General features: G+C 37.5%; 3 protein-coding genes across 3 annotated transcripts; 2 read left to right on the plus strand and 1 right to left on the minus strand.

The window, feature by feature from the left end:
* Nucleotides 1-397: 397 nt before the first annotated feature.
* LOC126829980 (protein maelstrom homolog) lies at nt 398-4507 on the minus strand. The gene has a single exon (XM_050560173.1). The coding sequence runs from the start codon at nt 4316-4318 to the stop codon at nt 2492-2494; it is 1827 nt and encodes a 608-aa protein (XP_050416130.1). The 5' UTR covers nt 4319-4507; the 3' UTR covers nt 398-2491.
* A 2126-nt stretch (nt 4508-6633) lies between these two features.
* Nucleotides 6634-9962, plus strand: LOC126830253 (uncharacterized). Its single transcript, XM_050560605.1, has 2 exons — nt 6634-6775; nt 8795-9962. Exons 1-2 carry the CDS (start codon nt 6718-6720, stop codon nt 9553-9555), a joined length of 819 nt encoding a protein of 272 aa, XP_050416562.1. The 5' UTR covers nt 6634-6717; the 3' UTR covers nt 9556-9962.
* Nucleotides 9963-11852: 1890 nt separating this feature from the next.
* LOC126830288 (uncharacterized) lies at nt 11853-13677 on the plus strand. The gene is made up of 3 exons (XM_050560648.2): nt 11853-11916; nt 12016-12184; nt 12823-13677. Exons 2-3 carry the CDS (start codon nt 12124-12126, stop codon nt 13575-13577), a joined length of 816 nt encoding a protein of 271 aa, XP_050416605.1. The 5' UTR covers nt 11853-11916; nt 12016-12123; the 3' UTR covers nt 13578-13677.
* Nucleotides 13678-17636: the final 3959 nt, after the last annotated feature.

A 17636-nucleotide genomic window follows, 5' to 3' on the forward strand; every position in this document is an offset into this window, starting at 1 on the left:
AAGAGAAAAGGCTATATTTCAAGTTTAATTGAGATCTGATAAAAAATGTGACCTGTAGGGTGTCCACAAACAAATTGTGGACAGACGGACAAACAGGGGTGACAACAATATACGTCCACATGAAAATGTGGGCGTATAAAAAACCAGGTCCAGTTGGAATTTGAAATAAGAGCAGGCCATAGTACCACAGCCCGGGCAAAATTTCCCTCATAGCACACTGTAGAGAGTATGCCAGTCTCCATAAGACCAGTCAATGAGGAAAGTAGGATATCATTTCTTTAGTGAAGCACCGGTTTGCTGTAAGAATACTTTGCTGAACACCTTGATAGAAAGCTCAGGATTTGACATTTTGTTGCCTTTCAAAATAATCTGTTGAAGAACTATTAAATAATTATCAGATAAAATAAATTTTTATTCATAAAAATAAGCACTGTTTATGCCATGACGAGTTAAAATGACATACTTACATGTATAATGAAATATTTACACTTATAAGCTGAATATATATACACATATGTACCTGAACAAACTATGCATTCAATTCATAAATACATGTATCACACATTACTAGAAATAATGCAGCATAACAAAACAATGTTGGTTCGTTTTCATTACATCTTGTGTCCCAACTTAAATCTAGAATAAATCATTGATCTTTAAAACAGAGTAAGATACAGCAGATTACTCTATGACATTATAAGATGTCTATAATCTTTGCATATTGGCTAGAGACAGTACCACATTTTCATGTGAAAGAATAAAATAACTACAATGATAATACAGAGTGTAAGAGCCTTGTGTATATAAATCAGATGATCGTCATTTGCCTTTTCTGACAATATCTAATTTTTCACTGCTTAAATCTTCAATTAAGAAAACACAATCAAAATATCAATAATACATAATTTCCCAGTTTGGTTTAATTATTGGAGATTAAAGGGTGTGCTGGCTTGCTTTAACCATACACTGTTTATTTTGTCCTCCGAAATTTTCAATTCAGTATATCTATGTAAATACTGAACAAAACTGATATTGTTTTTAGGGATACAACATTGACAATATTTTATTTATATGGGATTAAATAAACATTACTCGGAGACTTTTAAGGTCCGAATAATTTAAACAAAATGAGAGCATATCTTTTCATCAATAACTCTAGTCTAACTGCATAGAACCACTACCTGTGACGAGCAAAGAGAATATAAACAATAATAATAATAAGATATCATTCCTAACACAATTCAGCTAACAATATTCAAATTCAAAGCAAACATCCGGGTTTTTTGTAAAATAAAATACAAAAACATTCAAGCTTTACGCAAATCAATAACAGTAAAATGTTCCAACTGATTTGACTGCAGATAAAACAAAATCAATACTGATATTAATTTTAGGCCATACAAAAAAAAATATTCAGGTTCTCAGACGATCTATCATAAAAATCTGATGATGGAGGAAGGTTTATCTTTTATTTTATAAAATCATCACTAGTGGGCTAAATGACATCACGTTTCAAGGCACAATGTGAAATGAAATGGCGTTTAACGTCCTACTCTGACTGAGCTAATAAAGATGGACATGTGAAATTTTGCCTGGACAGCGGCGCTACGGCCTACTCTTAAATCGAATTCCAACTGCCAAGGGATCTTTTACGTGCACACCAATTTGTACACGGGACCTCGTTTTTTTGTCCCATCCGAACGACAGACAGCTGACCTTGTCAGGCCCTCCGTCCTGCACTACTGACAAGGGGAAAACCAAACTGAAAAATCATGAACTTTCTCCGTCAACACCAAGAACAAACCCGTAACCTCCAGGCTATCGAACCAGCGTTTTACTTACTTAGCCATCTTGCACTACATATATCTCATCAAATTGTTGAATGCATGATTATCCAGAATCATTTTTGATTGTCAACATTTATCAGGGTTATGTACGGTACTCAATAACTGAGTACATTTCAATCCATTCCTGTAACCAAGGGAGGGCATTTACATGTAATTAACTGCGACTCTTTTTAAGTGACAAGAGTATCGCAGAACCAGAAAAAAAGTTTTATACGGCCTTAATATAAACACATTTTCATACAGTCATTTACATATGTACATCAATGTATTTATAGCTTTACAAACATTCCAAATAAATCAATTGGATTTTAAACAAAAATAAATTATTTCACATATCTCATGTGTGTGGCTATTTCCGATTTAAATTTTAATATCAAAATTGCTAGACATTGGCTATGTTATGTACATTTAGAAAAGTTTAGATAGAAGGCCCCTGAACATATTTACCCCCATAATCTTGAATGCTGAAGGAATAAAAAATATTTTAAACATTGATTTTCTCTAATAAACAGTATTAGTACTATTTCAAAAAAACCTGTATTTCATATTATGACAAATTATTGTTTTTGAAATGTTTGCACATAACATTCATCTGGACAGCAGTGTTAAATGTCAACATTCAATTTCTATTCATTTAAAGGCATTCAATCAATTTGCTTCTCTGCTTTATTCATTCCAGGAGGTGCATAACCCCGTCCTACAGGTGGTGCATAACCCCTTCCTACTGGTGGAGCATAACCTCTTCCCACGGGAGGTGCATATCCTCTACCTACTGATGGTGCATACCCCCTCCCAACTGGCATCCGTGCTTGACCACCTGTGGTATTACTGCCACGACCTGCCATTCCTAAAGACATGGGTAGTCTTGCTGCCCCTGGATTTTGAACACCTCTCATATTAAATGTTTGATTGGGTGGAGGCATACCCATTGGACCAAGTGGACGTACCAAACTATTTTGTTGTATTGGAGGATTCACAGGATTTCCTGCAGATTCAGGAGTTTTATCTTGTAATGGTATATTTGATTGGCCAAATATATTTGATTCTGTCATTTCAGGATTTTGCCAGGCAGCTGGAGGTTTTGGAGCATTTGATGCAAGAGGAGGTGCGGCATTTCCAGCATATTTTCCAGAATTGCTTCCCCCTATGGAGGGCCACTCTGTATTATCAAATGTACCCTCTGGTGTTTTACTTGGAACGTTACCCCAACTGTTGCTACTTAAGGCGATCCCTGACATGTTTGGTCGTCTTAGACTATTTTTAAGTGGCTCGGTAGTACATGTAGAACTACTGCATAAACTAGCTGTGTCATCTTCATCATCGTTATCATTGCCTCTATATGTACCCGATCTGTAGCCCTCACTTCTCTGTCCTCTACCCTTTGACCAGCTGTTCTGGCTTCTTTGAGAAGATTCATACTGTCTGCTGTTAGACATAGGAGCAGGTGGCATTATTACACAGGGAATGTCATCGTCGGCGGTAGATGGTAAGTGCTTGTCTGTCAGTCTAAACTGGTAGACAACTGCCAAAGCATCAGAAAATGCATAGGCATATCTTTGTACGACTGCAAGAGAACAATATTTACATTCTAGTTCTTCGTGAAAATCACACCTTGTCCCAGATGTATAATCCCAGTGATGGCTAGTGAGAATATCAAGACAACCACTTTGAGAAATTTTCGGTCCCTGTCCGTGAACATACAAATCCATTAACAAATCCTCGAGACAATAAACATTACGAATTCTACTCACACGGCCCATGCGACTACGATCATGTATCCAATCCAGACAATATTTATTCATGTCTCTATTCTCTGCTAAACAATAAAATGGTGGATATTCGGGGAGTTCACCATTAGGATTTATAAAGTTTTCTAGTTGAATGGTCAGTCCTGTGTAGTTGCTGTCTGCTTTTTCAAAATTTTCTATGGGAATCTGATGAGTTTCTTCACTGGTATTCATACACACATACCGGTACCCTGTAGGCATCTGTCCAGGATCCACAAATCGGTGAAATTTTTTAGTAATTCCTTTAATAAGTGAGTATTCTACCACAGCCATTTCACAGGGCAAATAGTCACCATTTTCGGTTTTACAAAGGGTCTGGAAATGTATGAAATAAAATTTTTCTTCTGTGATATCTTTGCCTGTCCATTTAGCCGTCACCTCTCTTCTCTCCTTTTGTCTTCTCTTCTCATTTACCTCTGCCGGGTTCACTCTTTTACTGATAATATTACCAACATTATCCATTTTATGTTGGTCGCCTTCCACTCCACGCATTTTACTTTTGTATGCTTTAGCCATAAACTCAAATCTTTCTTTTTCTTTTTCTGGCAATTCTTTCCATCTTGGGTGGGCCACTGGCACAAGGTCTGCTATTCCATTTGGGAAAACCCGGCCTTCTCTTTTTAGATCTGGTTCTATCTCTTTCATGTAAAAGTAAAATGCATTTCTGGCTGGTTTCTTCGGCATGTTTATGTTTTAAACACTTCTGGCTGTCTTCTCGTAAGAATAATCTACTTCAAAACGCCTGACTGATGTGAAAGCAAGAAACGGGTTACTTATTTTTCCGTTTCGATTCACGACGTGCAACCATACAGCATGGTAATCACGATCATCCAAAACGGTGTCAGTGGTGGTTTCCCGAGTTCCCGACTTAACGACGGCGACGCCTAGGTGAATAACTCTGGATAAATCTTGCTGCATGTTTAGGAGTAAGACTACTGACTATTTACAAATTGAGTTCACTATTTAGTATTTATTAAGTTTATGCCGAATTTGTGCCTGTATAGCGACCCGTGGAGTTTTGACTTTATATCTTTAGTTGTAAAATACCCAAAATGTCAAATTAATCTTGTGAAGTTTATATATCCCTGAACCGATCCCGAATTCTTCCAGAAGAAGAGGTACTCCATTACCAAGTCGACTGGACAATTGGTATATCAGAAAGGTCGACACGCATTACTTAAAGTAGCTTAGAGTGCAATTCATATTTTTGTTAGTCAGCTGTCAGAAAAACAAATGACAAATAGAATCTTGATTCGGTGCCAGGATAGCGAGAATTTTTTAAATGGTGGTTCTGTCTAGGTAGCTGCATGTAAAATGCATCTGTTGAAGCTGTCTCATGGTATTTTAATTACAGGTATCATTTGGCCGTGTACTCAGATCTATTCGAATTTCGTTGCACCCCTCGAGTGTCTAGGTAACATGAACATGTAGTCTAACACTATACGATAACTATTGGTTTATCTTAAATAAAATTCGTTTCCGCATTTACCCTTTTATTTTCACCATAAACAATAATCAGTATTTTAAAATCGATCTCTTTGGGGGTGGGGGTGGGGGATTAAGGGTTTGTTAAATTGACAATGGCCAGTGCTGATTTCGCCATGATTACTAAGTGTTAGTGAACCACACATGATTTACATTTAGTTGATTAACATAAATCTATTGATCGAATAATAAGAAGTTATTTAATTTCTACTGGTTTTATTACTTTTTATAGATATTTCTCTTGTCTATATATCGAAAAAGTTTGGTTGTCATGGCATATGGTGTCTATTTGATGTTTTAGAATATGTTATTTCATGTATTATGTGAACAGTTGTCATAAAACCTTTTGATTTTCCGGTTTCCTCCCACTGCTAAAGACCCCAACGCGCAAGCGAAATATGGAAATAAAATTGAACCATATGTTAGTCCCGCAATGACCTAGTTTGTGTCGAGTGGACGTTAAACCCCATCTCTCTCTCTCTCTCTCTCTCTCTCTCACACACACACACACTTTTTGATTTCATTTCGCCCATTCTAAGCGGAAGAAATATGATTATATTAAATCTTGTCTATATCTGAAAAAAGTTTGGTTTTCGTGGCATATGGTGTTTATTTGATTTTGTATATTGTTATTTCGTGTGTAATGTTGTCATAAAATTTATTGATTTTATTTCGCCCATTCTAAGCGAAATAATATGATTAAGATTAAATCGTATTGATAATCAAACTAGACCTACATTCGTTGAGTTTATTTTATATTTAAAGATAAATTATTCAAGCGCTAAAATTGCCCTTTGCAGGTCTTTCTTTGGGCCTTAAATGTTAATTATTCGGTACAATCGGATACGCGAGATTTTAAATAGATTATAACGGTTCGGCTATTTAATGATTTAATTTAAAAGTGGGGGAGCGAGTCTAAGCCTCGAGTAACCAGCACCGTAGCTGCGATAATAAGTCTTAATAGCAGCGATAATGAACAATCAATGCACACATCTTGTCAAACTACAGTTATAACTTAAATGAAATTTTCAATATATTCCTTTTGTATTATCTATTTTTGAACTATTATAACAAGAACGGCCAGCCCTTTATCCAACTCTTACATAATGTATCTTTAAAGAAAGTAGACATTTTCATTTTCATAGACATTTACAAAATACAGTCCAAATAACAAAACATTTTACTGACAATCAAAATGTCAACAATAATAATATTAGCGGAATCACCAATGTCCTAATAAATGAGAAAAATAATACGTTCGGTAAAATTAGTTTATGGGGTACATTTTTGTTGGCATTTACATAGTAATTGAGAATTCAAAATTATTTAGAAACTTGGTTTCTAGATTAATTCTATAATTGATGGGGGTGGGGGTATCATATCGCCTTTCGCTTTTGAAAAATAATACATAATGATTTCATTTTCAAATTTTTCATTATTGTTTAACTAGATACATTATTTAGAACTTTAAATATTAATAATAAAGGCGCCGTCTAGTAGAGACATCTGTTTGACAAATTTTTTATATATAAAACCTGATCAATCTCATACGTGTACAGTACTAAGCCTATCGTGAACGTTAGAAGACACTGACTGTCATGGTTTCCATTGCAATTTTTCTCACTCCATTACTATTTTGGGGTGTTTTGTTAGCAAGTAAGTTCATTTAATTTAAAATAATTAAATTATGGTGTAGTGGTTAAACGGTTCATTCCCATATCGCCGACTTTTAGGTGAAAAATTTGTGTCGGTGTGAAGGGCTTGAGTGGCCAAGAACAATAGACCCAAGCAGAAGGATAAAACTCATTAAGCAGATAATATTGGCTCGAGCATTTATTTTTTAAAAATTTATAACAACCTTTAACACTAAAATAACACTCCTTCTGTCTGTATCAGTATTGTGCTTGATAACGACAAGAGAATCATTGTTGAAACGTAGCTTTAATTAAATATAGTAATTGTTATCCATAGAACTGTTGTGTTTATTTTAATGTGTTCAATTACTAAATGCCATTCAAACACTAAAATAACACTCCTTCTGTCTGTATCAGTATTGTGCTTGATAACGACAAGAGAATCATTGTTGAAACGTAGCTTTAATTAAATATAGTAATTGTTATCCATAGAACTGTTGTGTTTATTTTAATGTGTTCAATTACTAAATGCCATTCAAACAGTAAACCTTTAACAGATAACATAACACATAATTTTAACTTTTTGCACGCATAAAGTGTCCAAAAAAGTGTCCAATATAGTCCAAAAATTCTAACAAATTCATTCTTCCTTGTTCATATCTATGTTTCGAATGTGAGTTGAATTCTGACAAAATTCAAGTTCATGTAATTTAAGTGAAATATATTCATTTTATTAATTAGTGAGTGAGCTGAATTCTGATAAAAATCAATTTAAGTGAACTATAGTAATAATGACTGGTCCCTGCCTCATTAACGTTTTTAATCCGTTTTTAACCCATCAAAGAGTGCCGCGGTCGACTTTCCAAATTCTGAAGAGTCAGCGATATGGGAAGACCCCGGTTAAACTACCTTCGGCTAATGATTGCACTTTGATAAGAATATATAATCGTTGATGTGTCAGCTTTTTTCCCCCAAAGTGGGTTTACATGGTCTTTATAATGATAGTATAAAACCAAAAATATTCCCGAAAATAAATTCTCCGATTACTTTTTCCCGGGCAGCGCTTTTTCGTAGATTTCGAGGCATTGTTAATAACTTCGTATTTCACCCCGGATATACAGTGTACGCCGAAAATTAATAAACTTTATGATTATGATAAAACGATTGGATCATGCAATTTTTGAAACCAAGGATAATAACTCTCTAAATAATCGTTGATTTTGAAATGGCTAAATTATTCATTTATATTGGCGATATAGCACATTTTCACGTCGAATTGTTTTGTTTATTATTCTATAGATTATTTTTATCTACAAGTTTATATACATAATGGAAAATATGGAAATGTGAAGTTTAAGTTGACATAGAAAATGGAATTTTATTGTCAGTACCACTAAAGTAAAGATCGAGGCATATCTTTTCAAATATTATTGTCTCATAGGTAATTGAGTATATATTGAAGTTGTTTCTGTCGCTAATTATGGGAGTGGATAACAGAATTTCAAAAAGCATAATTAACGTTTCTCGTTCGCAAGGGTAATAACTCCGTGAATAACCGCAAAGCGTAAATCGACCGACGGCGAGGGTCATAAGTAAAATATATGAATCGAAAGACGGAGAAATCAGTTTCCATCCCAAAGACATAATGTTTTAAAAATTTGTCGATTGTAAAGATCATAATAATATCTTGCTTTCGCAGAAAGGACAGGCCTTGTGGCTTGATTGTATTCGCTGCCGCTTTGTCAAAAAAATCCACAGCCAACTCACGACTATGAAGTCAACCGTCAAATTGGTTACAGTGTTGTTTATTGTCATGTTTTTGCCAATGTTTAGCGCATTTGATTATTTATTGGGAATAAATAAAATTGTTGAATGTGATGAATGTTTCATGTTATCAGGTGTGTGTGGCGAGTCATTTTTTTTTTTAATTTTTCACCCCCCCCCCCCCCAAAAAAAAGGGTCGGGTGGAGTGGAAGTCTTTGGTAAAGCATTACAATTTGTGATTCTAGAATTAATAAAATCTTTATTTGTATAATTTTAGACGGATGCCTTCTGTGGGGAAATGATCCATTTTCACAAGATACAACTTTCAGTAGCTGGAATATAATAGCCGGACCATGGGGAGAAGACTCCTTGAGTTATGTTGACGACCCTTGCGGTTCTGTTGAAGATGTTATAAGGATTTTTTACAAGAATGGGTCTTACTCCAAAACCGCCTTCAGGGGAACAGCTTTCTATTCCAAAACCCTTTTTCCAGGAAGAAATTGTGCCAGACTTGGATTTGATGTATACTTTGAACCGGGCTTCGACTTCGTAAGAGGTGGCAAACTCCCAGGCCTTTGGGGTGGTTCTACCTCATGTTCAGGTGGACAGAATGCCATTGATTGTTTTTCTACTAGATTCGTTTGGCGCGCTGACGGTGATGGAGAAGTCTATGCCTATATACCAGATAACCAAGCAGATGACTTCTGCACAAGCCCAGACATTCGTTGCAATTTCAATTTTGGGCATTCAATCGGAAGAGCAAAATGGCGTTATCCCGTGGGACAGTGGTTCCGTATTGAACAGGAAGTCAAACTTAACGATGCACCACAACGCAATGGCTACGTCAAAGTCTGGCTTGACGGAGTACCAAAACATGAGACAACAGGGTTGCTTTATAGGAACGGTGATAACGTGACGATTGATGGAATCGTATTTTCGACATTCTTTGGCGGCAGTGATGAATCCTGGGCCTCCACTGCGGATACCTACACCTATTACAAGAATTTCCAACTATCTACTTGTGAGATTAATCCTTAAAGATGCATTATGGAAGAGCTAAATCTGCCTATTGAAGGTCTTTATTTTGACTTAAATGTTATATACACTATTATTTAGACATTTATTCACGCGACAAGCCCAGATTGTCAAGCAACATTGCTACGATAATAAACATTCTACGCTACATCTTCAAACAGTCATAACTTCGCTCAAAAAAAGTAATTTGAATGAAATTTTCAATATATTCATTACCCATTACCCATTTTTGAACTAGTATAGCAAGCACGGTTAGTCTTTATTTAAAACTTACATAATGCATCTTTAATCGCCCCATTTTAATTAGATTTTTTTTAAAGTTGTGACAAATTATACAGATTAATGCATACTATTCTCCTTATCCATTAAGAAAATGTTCTACAAAAGTCAATAAAGATTAACATACTTAAGATTGTTACTGAGTATCTCACCAAGTTTAAAAAATTTCGGTAGACCATAGTTTCACCCAGAACGAAACTAGAATTAGTAAGCACACCAATCTCATCACATTTTGGAAATGCATATTTAACCGTATAATGAAATGATGTTTAACGTCCCGCGTTTCTGCACCGACTGAGCTAATTAAGACGGGTATACGCCACGAGGGACATCTTGTCCAGACAGCGGCACTACAGCTTAATATTATTTCGAATTCCAGCTGTCAAGGGTTCTTTTACGTGCACGTCAATGTGTACTCGGTACCCCGGTTTTCGTTTAACCGTATAGAGCTTGCTCCATCACTTCTCGAAATAACACATAAGATCAACCCAATTTAAATGTACTTCATTTTGACCTGAATCAAAGATGTTTGACTCATTTTTAAGCATTGGAATCCACGTGTGGGGTAGATCCGGTTGGATCACAGTTAAGTGTTATGTTGGGGCGACGAGACAATATATTTCGAAAATGTTTTTATTCGAGCTAACGCAATCTCAGTTTGAAAAAAGTAATCCATGATTTCATTTTGACGAAACATGACAAATCTCAGGACATTTTTATTTGCATCTCTCAGTAACTGTAGGCAGGGCCCCCACAAGCCAATGTGGCTTCCCAGGGAAAAAGTTTCAGTGCTATAGCCAAAACATTATAGAGATATAAATAGTATGTATTATAAATAAAATATACATAGATAACAAAAATTTATAAATAACCCCACCCTTTTTTGCAGACTCTTATCAGTAAATACATGCTAATATTAAAGTAGATAAAGTACAAATACCTCTATGTTTACGGTAGAAAGATACATAAATAAATTTTAAAAAAATACGCCCAGTTTAAAAAAACAATCACCCACTTCACTTCATTCTGCGATTTGAAACGGTTCATACGATCACGTCGATTACAATTGGCATGTGCCTTCTCTTCTCATGTCCTTTCGATGCCCTTTATGATTGAATATTTAAAACAAATTTTACTTTGATATGTCGCCCATGAAGTAACCTGAAGGGTGGAGGAGGGGGGGGGGCTTAAAACTAAAAAGATGATGTTTGTATACACCCCATTCAAAGCTAGCCAGGTCCACGCACTTTATATTGGGCCAATTTCGGTGCCAAATTCCCCTCATTTCTCATCGACGCCATTATTTCTGTTCATCGTATTCCTTATCTAGGACAAACCCCAAATCGCGAATTTTACCTGGAATTTTGAAACAAATTCTGTAAAGATAGCTTGAGATGTAATTTTAGATTACATTCGAACTTGGGATGTGCATTCCAAACTTTGGTTCGTGATTACAAACGGTAGCTACGTTATTTTCACTGACCTTTTTACCTACTCTGCGTGGCGAGAAAATCTTAAAGGACAATATTGGTGTCAGTCATTATAAAATATGTGATAGAGCTCGTTAAATACACACCAAATATAATTTTAACACAAAGATCATTGCTACGGGAGATGTGTAACAAGCACGGGAAGAAACGGGAAGTGACGTCAAACATGACAAACACGAGTTGTCCTTCTATATAAACGGGGGAATGCACGGGATTTTTCTATTTTTCTCGTGTCCCTTATCTAGTGACAGCCAATTCTATTTTTGAATTGTGAGATACCCTCTCACCGTCCATTATAATAACTTTTCAACTTCAACGGAATTATCAGTGAAATGAAATTCGATCGTTTGTCTGTTACCGCTCGTTACTTCAGTCATGTTTGGCGTCACTTCCCGTTTCTTCACGTGCTTGTTACACATCTCCCGTAGCAATGATCTCTGTGTTAAAATGATGCATGTATTTGGAATGTATTTAACCAGTTCTATCACACATGTAATAATGACTGACACCAATATTGTCCTTTAAAAGCGGATATCGCCATAGGACGTTGAACAGGCGATGTTTTGATACCAAACTTTCGGGTTGGAGGTTACAGGTGAGTTGTATAAGTTGTTTTTTTGTTGGATTTTTTTTTCAAATAAAGACATTAAGTAAATATTATGTTAATATAACTCCATATTGTGTGTGTATTTAGTAATTTAGATAAAATAAATTGGATCACAGAGTTCAGATAGTGGTATAAATAAGACAGACAGTTCCCAGGTGACAGCTAGAGTTTTGCTGACATATTGTATCAGACGCCATGATTTATGATAAGATTTGTGGGGTACACATTGTACTTGTAGCAATATTTACAGTTGTAGGTAAGCTATTCATTTAGATTTGCCATACTTGTTTTTAGAATTATTTGCCTAAAATTTGAAAGTCTACCAGAAATCAGCATTGATTTCTACCGTCGATAATATGCAAAATATCAATATTTTTTTTTATAAAAACATTGTTTGCGAGGTAATGTAACGTACTTTCACCAGCGGGGGCTTGGATGGCCGAATGGTTAGCGCGTGCACGTTCTATCATAAGGTCTGCCATTGAGTCAACTGGCGTGGTTTCGATTCCCCGGTTGTACGTGACGAGGAGTAGGGTCGCCTGTCCAGCGAATTATTGAAATAAAATCGAACCATGTGTTAGTCCCGAAATGACCTAGTTTGTGTCGAGTGGAAGTTAAACCCCATTCCCTCTCTCTCTCTTTCTCACTCTCACCAACAGCTTCGTCGACGTCGTTCGTGATCATTTATTTTTCCACGATTATTTTTAGCACAACGTTGTTTTTTGAGATTGGGGGTGTGCTTTCGAATATGAAAATTCGTCAGAAACATATCTCTATATAGAAAGTCGGGATGCAGTAACTGTGGAATTACTTTTTAAAGAACGTATCTATTTAGATAGATTAACCCACAAGACTATGGGAATACTAGATCTACCCTTAAAATTTATTTTGTAGGTGGATGTGTTTTGTGGCAAAATGATGCTTTCACACAGAGCTACACATTTAGTAACTGGAATTTAATATCCGGACCCTTTGGCGAGGAGTCTTTGAGTTTTGTTGGCGACCCGGCTGGTACTGGAGAAACAGTCCTAAGAAATTTCTACAAGAATGGATCTTACTCCAAGACCAGCTACCGAGGAGTGGGCTTTTATGCTGAAAATCTTGCTGAAGGAAGAATATGTGTGAAACTAAGTTACGATCTGTATTTTGAACCAAACTTTGATTTCGTCCGTGGGGGTAAGCTGCCAGGGCTTTGGGGTGGTTCTACCAGGTGCTCTGGTGGTCGTGATGCACTGGATTGTTTTACTACTAGATATATGTGGCGTTCCCATGGGAATGGAGAAGTATATGCCTACATCCCGGATAACCAAACATCAGACTTCTGTACAAGTTCCGACGTCCATTGTAACTTCCAGTATGGAAATTCGCTAGGGAGAGGGTCGTGGAAGTTCGCGATTGGTCAATGGTTACGACTTGAACAGGAAGTGAAATTGAATGATCCATCTAATCATAATGGTTATGTAAAGGTTTGGCTTAATGGCACACAAGTTTACGAAAGAATGGCACTGGTTTTTAGGAACCACAATAATATTAAAATTGATGGAATTACATTTTCCACTTTCTTTGGTGGAAGTGATGAATCTTGGGCGTCAACCGTCGATACTTACACTTATTACAAAAATTTCCAACTCTCTACTTGTGGTGGATAAAGATACTTTAACGCAGAAATGATTACTACAAGTAATTTTGATTAACATTTTCTTTTATAAAGCTAATATTACCTGTTAATAAAGTTTATAGAAGGTGAAAGTTTTATGAAATGCTTGTAATTCTTAGGATAAAATAAAGTCCGTGAAATTTCTGATTGTTTTTATAAATATCAAATATAAATAAATAACGATATATTTACCCTGGAGACAGAAGCTAGTTATACTGTTAGCGGTCAATGCCCCAAATTTAGCATGTTGAAATATGGTATTTGTAATTTTTGCATCCTTCAGTGCCCCAAATTTAGCATGTTGAAATATGGTATGTGTAATTTTTGCACCCTTCTTCCCATCGATGGTCATTCCCCAAGAACTATTAAAACTTTTCAATATGTTTCTTTCTAATAATGGTAATATTTCGAATTTGTTGTGAAGCCTGTGGGCAGCGGCACTGTCGCCTACTCTTTCATCGAATTTCAACTGCCAAGGGATCTTTTACGTGCATTCCAATGTATACACGGACCTCGGTTTTTCGTCTCATCCGAAGGACTAGACAGCTGTCCTTGTCAGGCCCTCTGTTCTGCACCACTGACAAGGGGAAACCACGTCGGAAACGAAAGAGTAATGACCAGTTTATACAGTGTTATTTACCTTCCCGTTTTTCTTTTTAAGTTAAAACAACGATCGAGAAATTGGGGATATTTATATATGTTATCAGATCAGAATTAACGATTTTTTTTACCAACATTTCATGCATAAATGTTTTCTAATATCTGAAGGTGTGAACGTTCCATCGTCTGCTAGTAGTTCCAAAATGGGTTTGGGATTGGGGGAGGGGGGTAACTGAAGCCCATTACGATTGAGATCAGGCCATACTTTTTTCCGTTAGCTTCTGCAATAAACACCCCGTCTACATGCGTTAACCATCGGTTATTTGACCAACAGCTAGGATCGGGTCATAAATAAATTCATATATTTTTCTATCCAGAATGTATCTTTATGTTTTGTTATAGTAAACACCATCAAAAGCGAAATGCCTCGAAATTTTAAAGAGAGCAAGCTTCCCATCATACATGTAAATATCTTCTCACTGTTTATCCAAGATCGACCATCTACGAATCGGCTTCGGGTCAGGGCCCATATGCATTAAACATCTTAAATCTAAGGTAAGATTTAACCTTAAGTTTCTTAATTAATCCTTCCGGTGTCGTTTAGGGGGTGGGGGCAGAATGGTTAGCACGTGCGCGCTGTATCATGAGGCTTGTCATTGAGTCAACTGGCGTGGTTTCGAATCCCCGGTTGTACGCGACAAGGAGTAGGGTTGCCTGTCCAACTTCGTGGGGGTTCTCCGGTTCCTCCGGTTTCCTCCCACTGCTGAAGACCCATACGCGCAAGCGAATTATTGAAATAAAATTAAACCATATGTTAGTCCCGAAGGAACCTAGGCTGTATCGACTGGACGTTAAGCTCCATTTCTCTCTCTCTCTTCCGGTGTCGATTTTCTTAAAGATACTTTATGAGAGATTAGATAAAGAGCTGGCAGTTCCTTCCGAAAAAGTACCCACTCATTTGAAATAGTGTCCTTTCTTCTGAAATAGTATCTTCCATTCTGAAATAGTATCCTCCATTCTGAAAAAGTACCCTCCATTCTGAAAAAAGTACCCTCGAAATCGAGTTAAATACTCATGGAAATGCCCGCGTCAATGTCAATAATTCCGTTGTCGTATTTAAGACGTTGGCTCGCTAGCCTGGAGGTCGCGGGTTCGCTCCTGATGTTGGCCGAGAAAGTTCATCGGGATTTTCCGGCGTGGTTTCCCCTTCTTTCGGATGGTAGGAAAACCCGTGTATATATTGGGGTGGCATTTGGAATTCGATATAGGAGTAGACCGTAGCGCCGTTGTCTGGGCATAATTTCCCCCATAGCACACCGTACGCCCGTCTCCATTAGCCCAGTCGGAGCAGAACAGTAGGGCGTTAAACCCCCTTTCCTTTCAATTCATTTTCCTGTTGCACTTTCCTTATTCCAACCAGATCCTGTGACACCAATAAAAACCAATCGCGCTCAATGTACGTATTTGCACCATCGACTACTCCTCGCTGCTGGTTTGCTTTCATCAGCAGAGGGACGGGGAGCCAGTCAACGTTTCTGGTGATCGACTTAATGCGACTGGTATTTCTTTTTCGATTAGGGTCTGCCTGAATCAGTGTCATTATTTCATGCAACGACGGGGGGTTCAGGGTCGTTCTCTGCAAAATTTTGAAAATTACATCACGTAGATGAGATTTAGAGCACCTTCCTGTGGGTTTAGATAGAAACTGGAACCGATGATTTCGTTGTTCAAATCTGTTGATAAACAAGTGAAATTGGGTTTGCAGTATATAAGTTTAACATATTTGAATACCATTCAACCTAAAGTATCCCACATCAAAGTGCCCAGTCATTCATAAAACAACCCACGTCCTTCATAAAATAACGTTTGTCATCCATAAAGCATGAACCCCCTCCAAAACAACCACCTCCTCCACACAACAGCACCGTCCTTCATCACAACATAGCCCTGTAGTCTAGAACCCCTATCGTAAATGAACTTTCGCCAGTGTGCTATGAGGGAAATTTTGCCCGGACAGCGGCACTACGGCCTACTCCAAGGGATATTTTACGTGCACGCCAATGTGTACACGGGACCTCGGTTTTTCGTTCCATCCGAACGACTAGACAGCTTTCCTTGTCAGCCCCTCCGTCCTGCATCACTGACAAGTGAGAACCACGCCGGAAAATCTGGATGAACTTTCTCGGCCAATGCAGGGATCGAACACCCGACCTCCAGGCTAGCGAGCTAGCGTCTTACCCACTTAGCCACGTGATCCCCTTTAGACGAATATGAAGTATAGACATGTTTCATTAAAGGACAATGTTGGTATCCACCAATGTATTACATATGTGATAGAGCCAGTTAAAGCATTCCAAATCACTAATGTATACATGTATACAAGGCACTAAAAGCCATGAATTACGTAGGTAACTACTGTCACCAAGGATTATACTATGATGTTCCGTTAGTTCAAATTGTACACCAATATCACTTTCTTTGAGGATTCTTGCATCATGAGTGCTCACATGTCGACTATATTGATGAAGATCGTCTCACTGTTACACATGCCATGAACATATATTGAGTAAAATTCTTCCTATTTATAAAATCAGGTTCATTTTTCGACGTGCTAGAATACATACATTGGTATCATCCACTATAACATCGTCATTTCCATTTAGAAACCAGCTATTTCGCAGAAATAACATTGTGATCAATTGGTTTATCCGTTAAACGACGTACACAGAGGCGTGCTGGGTTGGTATGCCTACCCTGCCTTCATAAATGCAAGAAACCAAAGTAACCGGGAATGTTTGATAACGCCGAGATCTCCAGCCAGGGTATGGGGTGGCTCTGTGCCCTCCCCTTCCGAAAAAGTACCCACTCATTTGAAATAGTATCCTCCATTTTGAAATAGTATCCTCCATTTTGAAATAGTATCCTCCATTCTGAAAAAGTACCCTCGAAGTTCGAGTTACCTCAAATACTCATGGAAATGCCCGCGTCAACGTCATAATAATCCCATTGTCCTAGTGAAGACGTTGGCCCGCGAGTTCGCTCCTGCTGTGGGCCAAGAAAGTTCATCGGGATTTTCCGGCGTGGTTTCCCTTTGTTATTGGTGCATGACGGAGGGCCTGACAAGGACAGCTGTCTAGTCTTTCTGATGGGAGGAAAAACCGAGGTCCCGTGTACATATTGGGGTGCACGTAAAAGATCCCTTGGCATTTGGAATTGGATATAAGAGTAGGCCGTAGCGCCGTTATTCGGGCATAATTTCCCTCATAGCACACCGTATTCCCGTCTTTATTAGCCCAGTCGGAGCAGAACAGTAGGGCGTTAAACCCCTTTCAATTCATTTTCCTGTTGCACTTCCCTTATTCCAACCAGATCCCGTGACACCAATAAAAACCAATCACGCTCAATGTACGTATTTGCACCATCGACTACTCCGTGGGACGGGGAGCCAAGA

Source organism: Patella vulgata, chromosome 8, assembly GCF_932274485.2.
Source record: "Patella vulgata chromosome 8, xgPatVulg1.2, whole genome shotgun sequence".
In the NCBI taxonomy this organism is placed as follows: domain Eukaryota; kingdom Metazoa; phylum Mollusca; class Gastropoda; family Patellidae; genus Patella; species Patella vulgata.

Bases quoted from the DNA above. Each gene is read 5' to 3' on its own strand.
- LOC126829980 (XM_050560173.1), bottom strand. From the start codon at position 4,318: ATGCCGAAGAAACCAGCCAGAAATGCATTTTACTTTTACATGAAAGAG.
- LOC126830253 (XM_050560605.1), top strand. From the start codon at position 6,718: ATGGTTTCCATTGCAATTTTTCTCACTCCATTACTATTTTGGGGTGTT. The intron at 6,776-8,794 runs GTAAGTTCATTT...GTATAATTTTAG, and splicing joins TTGGGGTGTTTTGTTAGCAA to ACGGATGCCTTCTGTGGGGA.
- LOC126830288 (XM_050560648.2), top strand. From the start codon at position 12,124: ATGATTTATGATAAGATTTGTGGGGTACACATTGTACTTGTAGCAATA. The intron at 12,185-12,822 runs GTAAGCTATTCA...TTTATTTTGTAG, and splicing joins AGCAATATTTACAGTTGTAG to GTGGATGTGTTTTGTGGCAA.